At 37.7% G+C, this 15,830-nt stretch overlaps 1 protein-coding gene across 2 annotated transcripts in view; it reads right to left on the bottom strand.

The window, feature by feature from the left end:
- The window catches only part of MNAT1 (MNAT1 component of CDK activating kinase), a 202,047-nt gene extending 189,096 nt beyond the window's left edge, over nucleotides 1–12,951 (bottom strand). The window contains exon 1 of one of the 2 annotated variants that reach the window (XM_025869928.2): nucleotides 12,747–12,951. In XM_025869928.2, the coding sequence (XP_025725713.1) occupies nucleotides 12,747–12,835 (89 nt within the window). In that variant the 5' untranslated portion in view covers nucleotides 12,836–12,951. The remainder of the gene's footprint in view (nucleotides 1–12,746) is intronic. The other variant, XM_073895320.1, reaches the window with a different exon arrangement.
- Nucleotides 12,952–15,830: the final 2,879 nt, after the last annotated feature.

Raw genomic sequence — 15,830 nt, 5'->3', positions numbered from 1 at the left:
CTTATTTGTACAAGTATATATCTTTGATACAAATTAAAAATGAAATATGCATAAAATTAGTTACCGTCTAAATCATTTCATCATATAAACAATACATTTAGGCTTCCCAATTTGCATGTTTATACCTCAAAAGCCAAATACTATGACACTGTTTATATATTGTCAATCAAATAAAATGATATAGCAAAATACAGGATTGGTGGAAAAGTCATTGTTGAACATTTCAAGTTTTTTAAACTGGAAACTGGAAAGTTTTTAAACTGGAAACTGGAAACTAAAATATAAAAAGAAAATTATCCTAAGTGTATCAAAGTGATTTTGATAATACTGTAGTATTTTCATTTTTTAAAAAGGTATGAGGAGCGCCTGGGTGGCTCAGTCAGTTAAGCATCTGCGTTCAGCTCAGGTCATGATCCCAGGGTTCTGGGATGGAGCCCCGCGTCAGGCTCTCTGCTCAGGGGGGAGTCTGCTTCTCCCTCTCCCTCTGCCCCTCTCCTTGCTTGGGTGCTTGCGTGCTCTCTCTCTGAAATAAATAACCCTTTATAAATAAATAAATAAATAAATAAATAAATAAATAAATAAATAAATGCGTCTGAGTTGCAATCTAGTTGCATTACATCAATAAGAATTTTATTTAGCAAACATGGTTAAAATTTAATTGAATAAATCTTAACTGGGATTTACACAGAAAGAAAAAAGTAGAGCTGACTATGTGGGCAATGCAACCATTTAACCTTAAATAGGCTTTGGTTTTCCCATCTGTTAAAAAAAAGAAGGGGAGGGGAACAGGTGTAAAATAGAACTAAAAAGATGACTGCTAGACTCCTTCCAATTTTAAATTAACTGAGTTTGCCAACTTCCTATCAATCCTTTTGACAAAACAAATAACACTTTGAGGGATGTACTTTTACACAGGCTTCCATGTTCAGCATGACAGCCAAATTAGACATCACATTCCACCTTCCTAATGGGGCTAATATTTAGATCTTTCCTCTTCAGTGGCTACTTCACAAAAACATTTATGCATTTTTAACCACCTAAACTTTTTTGTTCCCTTGATGCTAATCTTACAAAAATTCATAACTTTAGGATATACCCACAAAAAATATGTGCTTCCCCTAAATCAGCAGAATGGTGACAATTAAGTTTCAGGATTTCAGGTTTCTGTTTCTTTTTTTTTTAAGATTTTATTTATTTATTTGAGAGAGAGAGAAAGCATGAGCAGGTGGGGTTGAAGGAGGAGAGAGAATCTGAAGCAGACTCCACGCAGAGCAGAACACAGGGCTCCATCTCACAACACTGAGATTACAACCTGAGCTAAAACCAGGAATACCACGCTCAAAAGACTGCACTACCCAGCGTCCCTGGTTTCTGTTTCTTTAATAGCACTTTTTCAACAAATAGTTTAACAAATATGGGGCGTATTTGTTAAAGCCCACTTTCACACCTTAATTACAAAGAATATTTTTATAACCCTAAACTTCCTTTTCTTCCTTGTAAAGAGAGAAAAACTAATTTCCTTTTAATGACTCAAAAGAGCTCAAACACTATAAAACTAATGCAGGCAGTAACCATGTCTGCCACACTCACTGTTGTATACTCACACCTTGTTTTCCAACACTGCTTGAACACAAGACTCTCCTAGATTGATAGTATAAAATAGAAGGTCTCTCCCCCAGAGATCTATGTTGGAGCCCAGAAATTTGTAATTTAATTAGGCACGCAAGATGATTCTTAGGATGAAGCAAGTTTGGGTATCAATAATCTGGAGATTTTATTGAGTGTACACAAGAGAGACTGCAAACTTATATTTAATAGTAAGCAACAACTAATGAATTAGTATTGAGTCTTTTTTCTCTTTGAAAATAGACTTAATACATTTGACACTTGAATAAAACCATTAAAATCCCGGGTTAAGTTTCTTTCAATTATTCTCATTCTAATTACTATCTCAGGGACTAGCTGCTAAGTAAACAAGAAGTAAATTGCCAAAAAGATTGACACTTAACCTAAAAACTGTTGTTATATTTAAAATACTAAAAACAACTCTTTACAGTTGATTACAGATTAAGTTTACTCTTAAATTTACCTGAATTCTTAAACTTACTTGAACTGTGCCTAATCTAATCCTCACAGGAATCTTGTGAGATATAGGCTACTGGTAAACTCACTGTACAGGTGAGAAATCAAAGGTTTAAAAAATATGACTAATTTTCCCTCAATCACACAGCTAATAAGTAGCAAACCTACAATTCAAACTCAAGCAGACTATCATTACATATTCATTAGACATAACATTTTATGTCCAAAGCAGAAAAAAGGCAATGAGAAAATAAATTAGAGGTGCCTGGGTGGTTCAGTTGGTTAAGCATCTGCCTTCAGCTCAGGTCATGATTCCAGGGTCCTGGAATCAAGCTGTGCATCCGGCTCCTTGCTCAGCAAGGAGCCTGCTTCTCCCTCTCCCTCTGCCTGCCACTCCTCCTGCTTGTGCTCTCTCTCTCTCTGTCAAATAAATAAAATATTTTTAAAAAAAGAACTTAAAAAAATTGTCTCTGTTTAGAGTTGTATTCCTAAAGGAAAGCAAGATGCTACTGTTTCAGGTTCTTGCAGAAAAAAAAATAATTTGTATTTTAACAAATAAGTGTGAACACATCTCATAAACAGCTTCATATTACCTGTCTGAATCTTAGAACACGAATTTGGTAATACAACTTCTAGGGAAATAAATCCTAAAGAACGTCCATTCGTGAAGCCAAAGTTCCTACGCAACTTTCTGATACCTACAGGCAAAATCTCACAAAAGTTTTCCTCTAAAACAGGAAAAAAGAAAAAAAATAGAGAGAGAGAGAGAAAGAGAAAGCCATACAGCAGATAAAATGAATCTTTAAAAAGGATTGCTAGTAAGAAGAGAATTAGAAAGGAGTAGCAGCATGGAGATAAGATACAAAGAGACACATTACAAATAACATAATTACTATTAGTAACTATAGTTTTAAAGAACTATAACATTAAGTTACACTAGATAAGAAAAGGAACTGAAATAAGTATATTAGCACACATGGCATCTTAAAGACTAAAGTACACTATCACTTCCGGTCAAAGTAAAAAATATGTATCACAGCCATAACACAATCAATCCATAGTGAAGTACTCATATTCTGTAAACAGAATGTTCAGCACTCTCCCCCATATTGGAAAAGAACAATCACAACTAACAAAAATGACTAAATTTTTTGTATCTTATGAAAGAGTTTTATTAATGATGTGAAGTCAAAGACCAAAACTACTGACCACAATACTGAAACAAATAATACATTATATGTTAAAAAAAAAAAAAAAAAGAAGAAGATAGCAGGAAGGGAAAAATGAAGGGGGGGAATCGGAGGGGGAGACGAACCATGAGAGACTATGGACTCTGAGAAACAAACAGGGTTCTAGAGGGGAGGGGGGTGGGGGGATGGGTTAGCCTGGTGATGGGTATTAAAGAGGGCACATATTAAATGGAGCACTGGGTGTTATACGCAAACAATGAATCATGGAACACTACATCAAAAACTAATGATGTAATGTATGGTGATTAACATAACATAATAAAATAAAATTTAAAAAAAAAACTACTGACCACAATAATCTTATTAACTATTAACTAAATTACCAAATTTTAAGAGATTAAAGGCGGATAAAAATTTTCTATTCCAAACAAATGAACAATTCAAGTTAAATGGCTGGCATAAAACTGGCCAGTTATGTCAAAACACGAACATAGATATTCTCTTTTCCTTTTTTTTTAAGATTTATTTATTTAGGGGAGCCTGGGTGGCTAGTCGTTAAACGTCTGCCTTCAGTTCAGGTCATGATCCCAGCACGGGCTCCCTGCTCCGCGGGAAGCCTGCTTCTCCCTCCCCTACTCCCCCTGCTTGTGTTCCCTCTCTTGCTGTGTCTCTGTCAAATAAATAAATAAACAAAATCTTTTTTAAAAAAAGATTTATTTGAGAGAGAGTACACACACACAAGTGAGGGGCAAAAGGAGAGGGAGAGAGAATTTCCAGCTCGATCTCACAACCCTAAGATCATGACCTGAGCTGAAACCAAGAGTCAGACACTTAACACCCAGGTGCCCCGAGAACATAGATTTTCTAACTTGTGATTTGGTGTTCTTCCTGCTACTCAGTAGATTTGGATTATGAAAATATGCAGGACACCAATTCATATATGTAGTGAAAGCAAAAAGCATCTCCTTTAGGAAAATGATCCTGAGATGTTCAATGCAATTGCCATTCAGAAGATATGAGACATGAATTTTCTAGAGCTGTTCTGCAACATTATATTCTAATCAACTTGAAAATATTCACTCCACTGAAAAGAAAAAAGGAATTGGGGTGCCTGGGTGGCTCAGTCAGTTAAGTGTTTGCCTTCGGCTCAGGTCATCATCCCAGAGTCCTGAGATCGAGCCCCGCAGCAGGAAGCCTGCTTCTCCCTCTGCCTCTGCCTGCTGCTCCCCCTGCTTGTGCTCTCTCTCTCTCTCACTAGCTCTCTCTCTGTGTCAGATAAATAAAATCTTAAAAAAAGAAAGAAAGAAAAAAGAATGCTTAGAAAAGTATTAGGGAAAAAACTAAGGTGGTGAAAAAATTAGAAACTACAAAAGGAAAGAAATGTTAAAATGTTAAAAGCGATTGCCAATTTTGAGGTAAGAAAATGAACATGTACACACAGAACTAAGACTATAGGAAGCAAATGACTCAACAGCAGCAAGGCCAGCTTTTCCTTAAAAACATGTTGGAGTAACTGATGCCAGACTAGTATTCCCCCCCATAAGCAACCATAAAACAAACAAATGTATGAGACGTGGGTTTAGAGGCATTGGACAACAGACAACACAAACACCATAATCCCTCAGAGATGGTAAACTAACAAAATGAAAGCCCTACAGTTGCCTCAGTTTTCTACCTGGCACAATTTCCATGACCATGCCCAGCAAGTAAGAGTTTGAGAAGGGCACAGTGGTTGTGTTAAACTGAAGAGTCAGAGGTCAGATTTCAGTGCAGTTGATATGGCTGAAAACTGCAAAGCAGAAGGTCCAGAAGTCTGTACAGGAAACCGCCCATAAGTCCTTGGTCAAAAAACAGGCTACACATGTGCAGGGAAAAACCAATCAAGGCTTAAAGAACAGTGGATGAAAGAGGAATAAAGGGTAGTTAAGAGTGGTGGATATATGAGGGGGCTCCTGGGTGGCTCAGTCGGTTAAGCATCTGACTCTTGATTTTGGTTCAGGTCATGATCTTGTGGTCCTGGTATTAAGCCCCGCATCAGGCTCCCTGCTCAGCAGGGAGTCTGCTTATCCCTCTCTCTTTGCCCCTTCCCCAGCTCATTCTCTCTCTCCCTCTCTCAAATAAATAAACAAAATCTTTATTAAAAAAAAAAAAAAGAGTGGTGGACATACTGTGAGGTTCCCACCCAGTCAGAGTAGAGACACCACATTATACCTTAACAACACATCCAGCTGAAATACCAAAAGGCAACTAAGAGTAAGGACCACATCCTAAAATAAGACTTATTCCAGGCTCCCCTAACAAAGCTTAAAATCAGGACCCAACAAATTTTGCAAGGAATTAAAAGTTTGGACGTTGAGTTGCACTAAAGTAAGGAAACACACTGGGATCTCTGCAGATCTATCGTAGCAAAGATTAAAACCAAGCTTACAAAGTTCAAGGTGATCAGCCAGTAAAATGAACTACCTACAAAATTAAAACACACACAAACACACACACAGAAAAATAAAATCCAAGATCTCTAAAAGGTAGCAACTACATGATCCAGTTTACATTTAAAAAAGTACAAAACATTCAAAAAAGGAAAAAGAAAAACATGACCCATAGTCAAAAAGAACAGTCAATAGAAACCAACCCTGCAAAAGCCAAGATGTTCGATCTAGCAAACAGAAACTTTAAAATCAGCTATTATAAATATTTTAAAAGAATTAACACAAAATATGTTCAAAGAATTAAAGGAAAATACATTCAAAGAACTAAAAGAAAAATACGGTCTTAATGAATGCACGAATAGGAATCTAATAAAAGAAATGAAAATTATAAAAAAGAATAAAATGAAAACCCTAGAGCAAAAAGTACAAAAACAAAAATATACTGAATGAGCTTAACAGAACATTAGAAATGGCATATGGGAGTCAGTGAACTTGAAGATAGATCAATAGAAAGTAACTAAAGAACAGAGAGAAAAAAGACTGAAGAAAAATAAATCAGACCACCGGGACTTACAGAATATCAAAGAGTCCAATATACATGTAACTGGAGCTCCAAAATAAGAAAGTGTAAATAGTTCAGAATCACTGAAATTTCCAATAGGATGAAAAATACTGACTTACCAATCTAAGCTCAGCTAACCTCAACTAGGATGAATATAAACAAACAAAAACAAACCAAAAAAACACACCTAGAACATACTCAAACTGCCAGAAACAAAAATTAAAGAGAAACATCTTAAAAGCAGCCCCAAAAGGTTTTTATGTAAAGGGAACCAAAGACGTGAGTAACAGCTAGCTTCCCATGACAAACAACAGAGATCAGAAAACAGTATCTTTCGAGCGGTGAAATGCCAAACTGTAATTTCATATCCAGCAAAAATATCCTTCACACAGTAGAGCGAAATAAAGACACTTTCAGATAAACAAAATCTAGGAGAATCGTTCACCAACAGACCTACAAGAAATGCTAAGGAAAATTCTTCAGGCAAAAGAAAATCAAGACAACTGTAAAATCAGATCCAAAGGAAAGGAGGAGGACACCAAAGATAGTAAATAAGTAAGTGAATATAAAAGACTACATTTCACCACTTTACACCCACCAGGTTGGCTATAATCCAAAAGTGTGCTGGCAAAAGATGTAGAGAAACTGAACCTTCATACACCGCTGGTGGGAATATAAAATGCTGCAGCCACTTTGGAAAACAGTCTTACAGTTCTTCAAATAGTAAAACTTAGTTATCATACGATCCAAAAATTATACTCGTAAGTACACAACTGAGAGAAACAAAATCATTTGTCCATACAAAAATTTGCACATGAATGTTCATAACAGCATTATTCATAATAGCCAAAAAGTGAAAACAACCCACGTGTCCATCAACTAATGAATGGATAAATAAAATGTGATATAGCCATACAATGGAATACTACTCAGTAACAAAAAGAAATGAAGTCCTGATTTGCTACAACATGGATGAACCATAAAAATATTATTCTAAGTAAAAGCCAATCACAGAGGGCTCCTGGGTGGCTCACTTGGTTAAGCAACTGCCTTCGGCTCAGGTCCTGATCCCGGGGTCCTGGGATCGAGTCCTGCATCGGGCTCCCTGCTCAGCGGGAAGCCTGTTTCTCCCTCTGCCTCTGCCTGCCGCTCTGCCTACTTGTGCTCTCTCTCTCTGTCAAGTAACAATAAAATCTTTAAAAAATAAAATATTTTTTTAAAAAAGCCAATCACAGAGGACCATATAATGAATGATCCCATTTACGTGAAATGCCCAAAATAGGCAATCTATAGAGACAGAAAGTAAGATTAGTGCTTGCCTTGGGCTAGGGGTGGGCAATGTGGGAAAGGGAGTTTTTAGAGGGTGCTGGCTAAGTGATGAGGAGTTTCTTTATGAAGTGGCAAAAATGTTCTAAAGTTGATTATGGTAATGGAAGCACATCTCTGAGAATATACTTAAAGCCACAAACTCTACACTTAAAATGGATTAATTTTATGGTATGTGAAAAATTATATCTCAAAAAAGATGTTTTTATAAAGACTATTTTTCAGTTGTCTACTTTTCCTTAAAGACAACTGACTGTTTAAAGCAAAAATAATAATACTGAATCATATATAGAAGTAAAAGATACATCATCAGCATAAAAGATGAGATGGGTGAGTAAATAGAACTATATTGTTCACATTTGCGAAATTATTAAATGGGAAGTTAAAAATGGGGCGTGTCAGATGTTGACTCTAAATAGACTGATAAAGATACACAGTTATACCTAGAGAAACCACTCAAAAAATATTAAAAATATTAAAATAACAACAAAGAACTATTGCTAATAGGCCAATACTTTAAAATATGCAATTAATCAAAATAAGGCAAGAAAGGAACAAGAACAAAAACCAAAAGGAACAAATGGAAAACAAGTAGACTTAAACCCAATGAGTTCAATAATTACATTAAATATAAAGGGACAAATACACCAATTAAAAGGCAGAAATTTTGGGGCCAGGTAAAAAAGCAAGATGTTAACTATCTACTAATATAAATTGGTTGAAGGTAAAAGTATGGAAAAAGATATACCATCAAACAGTAAACATAAGAAAGCTGACATGACTATTTAATTCAGACAAAAACTTCAGGACAAAGAGTACTACAAGAGACAAAAAGAGACATTTTTCATGATGACAAAAGGTGATAGTCATCAGGAAGACAGAGCAATCCTAAATATCTATGTACCTAATCACAAAACTTCAAAATACATGAAACATAACAGAACTAAAAGGAGAAACTGACAGATCCACAATCTAGTTGGAGTAATTGATAAAATGAGTAGACAAATTAAATTTGTAAAATATAGAAGCTCTGATGGGGTGGCTGGGTGACAGACATTGGGGAGGGTATGTGCTATGGTGAGCGCTGTGAATTGTGTAAGACTGCTGAATCACAGACCTGTACCTCTGCAACAAATAATACATTACATGTTTAAAAAAAAAGAAGAAGATAGCAGGAAGGGAAAAATGAAGGGAGGGAACTCGGAGGGGGAGATGAACCATGAGAGACTATGGACTCTGAAAAACAAACTGAGGGTTCTAGAGGGGAGGGGGGTGGGTGATGGGTTAGCCTGGTGATGGGTATTAAAGAGGGCACGTACTGAATGGAGCATTGGGTGTTATCCGCAAACAATGAATCATGGAACACTACATCAAAAACTAATGATGTAATGTATAGTGATTAACATAACATAATAAAAAAATATATAGAAGATCTGAGTAACACTATCAACCAAGTTCACCTAATTGACATTCATAATACACTCTACCCAGCAGCTGCAGAACATTCTTTTCAAATGTACATTGACTGCTCACGAACACAGACCATTTGCTGGACCATAAATAAGTTCTCAGAAAATTTCAAAAGACTGAAATTTAATAGAGTATCTTCTCTTACCACAACAGAAAATTAGAAATTAACAATAATATACCTAGAAAGTCCCCTTTTTCAAATTATTTTACCAGAATGAGTGCCTTTTCCTACTTTGCCTGCCCAAAGGAGAGTTTCCTAATTTGCATATAGGTACTATATAAGTCCAGAATATCGGTCAGAACAAATAAATGCCACTTATGAATCATTCTTTCCAACAATATAACTAATAATTTAGAGAAAAAACATATTAAACAATACCACAGAGATGCAGTCAGCAAAATTCATAGTAGAAACTCTCAGTAATTCATCAGTAGGTGAGAGAGAAACAGGAACAGAGAAAGGGGAGAGACAGAGAGACAGAGAGAGAAAGATCTTAAGTAAATATGGCAAAATACTGACTTTTATATATCAGGACATGTTTGCTTTTTCTACTACTTTGTGTCTTATGCATGTTTAAAATGAAAAAAGTAGATTTAGTAAAATCAAATACATGTAAAGTTTCAAGAGACGAATTTTGCCAAAAATGGCTGGGATTAAAATTAAATTATTAAAGACCTGGTTAAATGAGAATTAGATATAACTGACTCCATCTAATTCAGTATGCTTCCAGAATTCTTTGAAAGATTTCTATGAAAGGCCTGTTTCTTAAAACAGGTGGTTCTGAAAAAGAAAAAAAATCACCCTTTTCTGTAATTAAAACAATTCAAGCTCATCCTTGAATTGAAAAACAAACAAACATGGAATCCAAACTTCTTTCATATACATGTAATCAATTCATTTGGGTGTTTGCTGGATTGAACTGATACAAAAGGGAATATGCTTCCTCAATTACTAGCAGGTAAGGGAGGAAAGTATTTTCATGTTTCACCTCTTCTCTCCTTTTTGCTCCTGCATTTTCTCCCATAAACAGTACACTCTCCTAATTAATCTTTCCATAATCCTATACTTATCTTTTATGAATCACTACTCCTACTCACTCTATCATTAATAGGGTAATTATAATTAAAACTATCATTTTAACTTCTTATAGTCTCTTGAATTCATTTAAAGAAAATCATTATTGTGCAAGTCTTTCACAGTAGCCCAAATGAGTCCTGTTTTAATTTCATTTCTGCTTAGCACACATACTATCCACAATAATAATATGATAGCCAATATATATTAAACAAATACTATGTTTGACAGTAGAGACAGAAACTCCACAAAACACCTCCAAATATTTTACATGTATTATTTGATCCTCAAACACTGTAATATAGGTAGTGCTGCTACCTCTACTGTACAAGTAAGAAAAATGAGCACAAGAAGTTTAGTAATTTGTCCAAAGCCAAAGCACTATAGGGACTGTGCAAAGAATTCAAAATCATAAGTTTATTCTCTTAGCCAATACTCTATATTCTTTTATTCATTTTGTTCATATTTCAAATAAAAAAAACTATAAAATGCGGCCTATATCTAACAAGTTAGCAAATAAACCAAAATAAATGAAACTCAAGAATAATTTGACAATTTTTTTAAGGTTTTATTTTTTTAAGTAATCTCTACACCCAATGTGAGGCTCAACCTCACAACACCAAGATCAAGAGTCTTGCCCTACCAAGTGAGCCAGCCAGGCCCCCAATATCTTAGACAATTCTTAACTCTTATGAGAAAACAAAAAGGACTAAGGAAAACAACAAAAGCAATCTCTAATTAAAAATAAATTATTTCATAATTGTCTTAATAAAAATGCCATTTATTCTGCTGAAATCACAATCTTCTCCGATTAGATAATTTCTACTTAGGCAGAAATGTCTGGCAGAAAATTACATTTAGTATCCTTCCAAAAAAGCAAATTCGCTTTCTGTGAGCACCAACAAACCTGATACAGGAAAATGAAGAGAAATTGAACAAAATCTTTCTAAAAACCTAATAGTCTTTATACACTGTTTGTCTCACTTCCCTTTTCCATGCATTCTACTTGATTACTTTTACCTTCTTTCTAATCTTAAACCATTCAATCACAATTCCACTGCATTTCCTTTGCTGGATAAAGCAAAGGAAAATAAAAATAAGAAAAAAGTACCAATTAAGCAAGTTAATAAACCGTATTATAATAACTACAACTGATCATGCAAGTTTTGCTTACCCAAAGACCTAGTCTATCACACTGTAGGTTATCCATCATTTTTTATTTCTAAGAAACCTCAAAGAAACTACAGGAATATATGCTCACCATAATATATCACCTTTAATCCCAAAGTGCTTTATGAAACCACCTTTACTGAACTATGTGACCATAAAAATGTGGTGAGAAGGGGCGCCTGGGTGGCTCAGTCGGTTAAGCCTTTGTCTTAGACTCAGGTCATGTCCCGGGGGGTCTGGGAATCGGAGTCTGGGAATCGGAGTCCGGGAAGCCAGCTCCACATCGGGCTCCTTGCTCAGCGGGGAGTCGGCTTCCCCCCACCCCGCCCCATGCCTTGGCACCTCGCTCCCCCCATCGTGCTCGCGCGCTTTCTCTCTTTCTCTCTCAAATAAATAAAATCTTTTTTTAAAAATGTGGCAAGAGGGCGCCTGGGTGGCTCAGTTGGTTAAGCGACTGCCTTCGGCTCAGGTCATGATCCTGGAGTCCCAGGATCGAGTCCCGCATCGGGCTCCCTGCTCAGCAGGGAGTCTGCTTCTCCCTCTAACCCTCTTCCCTCTCGAGCTCTCTATCTCTCATTCTCTCTCTCTCAAATAAATAAATAAAATCTTTTAAAAAAAATGTGGCAAGAAATATGTTGACCAATTCCTGCACTTTTCAAAATACACAAACTCAACCTCCCTCTTTCCTGTCCCTTTCCCAAAAATGAGCGTTCTAGAGTCAGACACGGTGTGTTCCAATTCTAGTAGGGCCCACTTAATAAGGGACCTTGAGCAGTCTCAGCCTCCTTCTCTGTGAAATGGGAATAATACTAGTACTTACTTCATGGGACTGTTTTGGGAACGAAGTGAGACAATTCATGATAAAGGCTTAGAACAGTGCCTGGCACGTAATGTGCCCTCGTTAAATGCCAGCCATCATTCGATCTCCAAAATTAACTGCCGAGACTTTCTCCCTTTCAGGGATGAGAAATCTAACCAAACTCCATCAAGACAAATTGGTTTACAGACGGGGTTTTCAAATTAGTCTACATAATAAACAAACTATATATTCACAGTAATTTTGTTTTCATAGCAATTTGGCCCTTGTCAATAAAAACATTTCGCGTGAAATTAAACATTCCAATCCCCCACGCTTTTACCAGCGACATGTCTGGACCCCAGTTGTCACAAGAGTGTGGAAATACATGGGCTATGAAGGGGGGAACCTGACAAACTGCTGGGTACTACCTCTGGGTACTACCAGTCCAAAGCAGGCCAGCGCGCCTCAGGGGCTAGCGGCTCGAGTCCGTTTACAGAAACAACGCTCCGTTTGCCCATTTTCCTCCCCGGTGTCGAAACTAACGACGCCCTTTTCTCCCCTGAGCCGAGTCCAAGCATCTCCCAGCTCCCGCCTCCCACCCGGCGCGTCTCACCCACAAGGAAACCACTGTCTCCCGACTCACAGAGTGTGTCCGCACACATTCACCATCAGCTTCAAGGAGGGGTTCCGGTATTTCGTGGTCTTACACCGGGGGCAGCCCTGATCGTCCATGGCGACTTCTTTCCTATGGACTCTCCCCGACGCCTGCTTCAGCTACTGCCAGAGCACCCCAAACCTCTCCAGACCCAACGCCAAGCGGACTCCTACCAACAGGCACTCAGTGGAGCCGGTCCATTTGCGAATGAGCACCGGCCGGAGGCGAGACACTGCAGCACAAACGTTCCGGCAGCAAGTTTTCCGGTCCTGCGACTGGGGCTCGGTCTTAGCTTCCGTAGGCCAGGGCACTACCTTAGATTTCGGGGAGGGGTTATTAAAATGGTAAATTGCACACAAAGCTCCATCTCCGTGCATCTAGCAGTATTTTTCAGGGAAAGGCTAAGAACATAGATTCCATCTTGTACTGTCTGGAAACATTACCATGATTGCAAAGATTTATGCCCTGGGTACATAATCAATAATTCAGACTGGCATTTTCTTTTTAACAATTTGATAGCCTGTGCTTTATACTCTCCTTTATACTTGCACAGTCATGCAAGCACAGAAAATACGATGCATTTGCCGATAAAAGTTTGGAAAAATGATCTAGAACAAAAGTCTCTACACTGACCCTAAATATTACAGATTCTCACTAAATGTCAGATACTTCTATAAATAATATCTGGCATCTGCAGAGAGTCACTTACTTCAAGACTGTCAAGCGTACTTAATGGCGTCACCTGGTTCTTATACCCAACACCCCCAAGAATATACACTTTATTTCAGCAATTGTAAGATCTGAGAGCCTGAGTCTCTTCAGCAATTGTAAGCCACATCCACTGCATTTATCCAGATTGCAAAACAAAGTCTGTAAACAGCTCTATTGGATAAACTCCACCCTCCGTAAGGGACACATGTTCAACGCCATAATAAGGATTTGCTGATATTTATTGAATAAGTAGAGTGAAGAATGAATGAATGAGCATCAAATACTAGTTTACTGTGAAAAAATTTTTAAGCCAAGCATTATCTTATAATCTAACCCGAATTCCATCAGAAGTAGGAAAGCAAAGTTTTTCAAATTAACCCATACAATGCATATCAGCTATATACACACATAGTAATTTTACCTTTTCATAGCACTTTTTCTCTTTTCAATAAAAACATAAATTTTTAAAGATTTTATTTATTTATTTGAGAGAGAGAATGAGAGAGAGAGAGAGCACATCAGAGGGGATAGGGTCAGAGGGAGCCCAATGTGGGACTCGATCCTGGGACTCCAGGATCATGACCTGAGCCAAAGGCAGTCGCTTAACCAACTGAGCCACCCAGGCGCCCTCAATAAAAACATAAAAAAGGAACACTCCAACTCCCACTTTTTTAAACAGTGAACTCAGTAGGAAACCCATGGTGTGGTAATACAGTTGAGGTTTCCATGGATTACAGAGGAGGAACCTGATGAACAGCTGGATACCACATCTGGGAACCAGCAGACCAAAGCAAGCTACAGCAGCACAGGGCTTATATTAGTATGTAGACATCAGGGATTCACCTGTTTTTTTAGCTAACACTACGCTGAGAAGTCATTCATTAAGTTGGCATTATTGTTTATTACCACCAGGACATCTTTAATCATGTCCTTGAACAGGAGACCCCAACCACTTTGTGAATTGTTTTACCTTTAGCCTTGACACCAAGGCAAAGAAGGCGCTGAAGACTGTGGGAGGAAACACTGCTACCAGCTTTATCCTTTTCCCAGGTTGTAAATTACTATCAGAGAAGGATGGTAGCAACAGCTGACTTGGAACTCTTATTGGATGAGCATTACTCATGCAACTAGAGACAGCAGAAAGTAGTGCTTTTGGATTTGGCCCCTCACTCCAAGAGAGCTGAATTCAAGTGCTGGTTTCATCACTTTCTAGTTGCAGGACAGACCTCAGGCTTCAGTTTTCCCAACTATAAATCGAGGACAATATTTGTAAAGATTAAGTGAGTTATTTCATTTAAAGTGCTTAGCACAGAGTAAGAGCTCAATAACCGTTAGCCACTGTTAACAGTACTATAAGTATTATTGTCAGTAGTAGTATCTAAAATAGGCAATGTAATGGGAAGAACCTGGACTCCTCTTAAATCAGACAGACCTGTTTTTGAGCCAAATTTCTTATCCTCCCTTACCTCAGTTACTTTCCTCCACGTAATACACTTCATGGGGTTGCTGCAATTATTAAATTACGTGACATGTGGCCCTACTACAATGCCTTGTACATAATAGAAACCCTGAAATGCATACCATTATTACTCGTGGGGTTCACTACGATAGAATGATCAGAAAGCCCAAACAGCACCTGACTTCTGATTCAAATGGAACCTCAGCCTTTGTAAAAAAAAAAAAAAAAAAAAAAAACACCAAACTATCAGGTTTCCTACATTTCTTAAAACAGCAGCATCCCAACTGGCCCATTATTTCTCTTCCCAAATCTGCTCATCTTCTAGCATTCCCCTGTCTGTAGATTCTATCTCCCAGGGGCAATGTTTCTCCAATGCAGACCCTCTTTCCTAGCCCCCAGGCTATGGACCCAGACTGGGCTTTCCTCATCTTTAGGGGACATTTATTGTTTTGTCCCTTGTCTAAAGATAGCATCCTTCCCCTTCTTATGGAAAGCAACTCCTCCCCCACAGGCTTCTGTGGTTCTAATGGGCTTGCCAAACACAATCCTGGCCCTCTGGCCTAGGGGTTGATATACAACCCTTACTGGACCAATCAGAGATCTTCCCTAGAATTTTTCAAATTGGCAGTAAAAGAAAAGCAGTAGAACCCCTTTAATGAAGCTAGAAAATGTGAATTGAGAACTACTGGGAGCCCTGGTTCCAACTTTCTGGGGAAAGCCCTGTGAAAGACAAAAACTAACTTGACTAGAGAGAAGAGGCAAGTGACATGGGACAACAGGTCTTTTAAAGTCCAACCAGTTGCATTCCAGCTTTTCACCTTGTTTGGTATCGGATTCCAATAAATTCACATTTTTGCTGAGTCCAGTTCAAGGGGGTTTCTGGCTTCTAGGGAAATCCGTAT

The sequence above is a fragment of the Callorhinus ursinus genome, unplaced genomic scaffold (genome assembly GCF_003265705.2).
Source record: "Callorhinus ursinus isolate GAN/ISIS: 27379988/994484 unplaced genomic scaffold, GSC_fseal_2.0 scaffold8, whole genome shotgun sequence".
NCBI lineage: Eukaryota > Metazoa > Chordata > Mammalia > Carnivora > Otariidae > Callorhinus > Callorhinus ursinus.
This window is presented reverse-complemented; position numbering and strand designations above follow the sequence as displayed.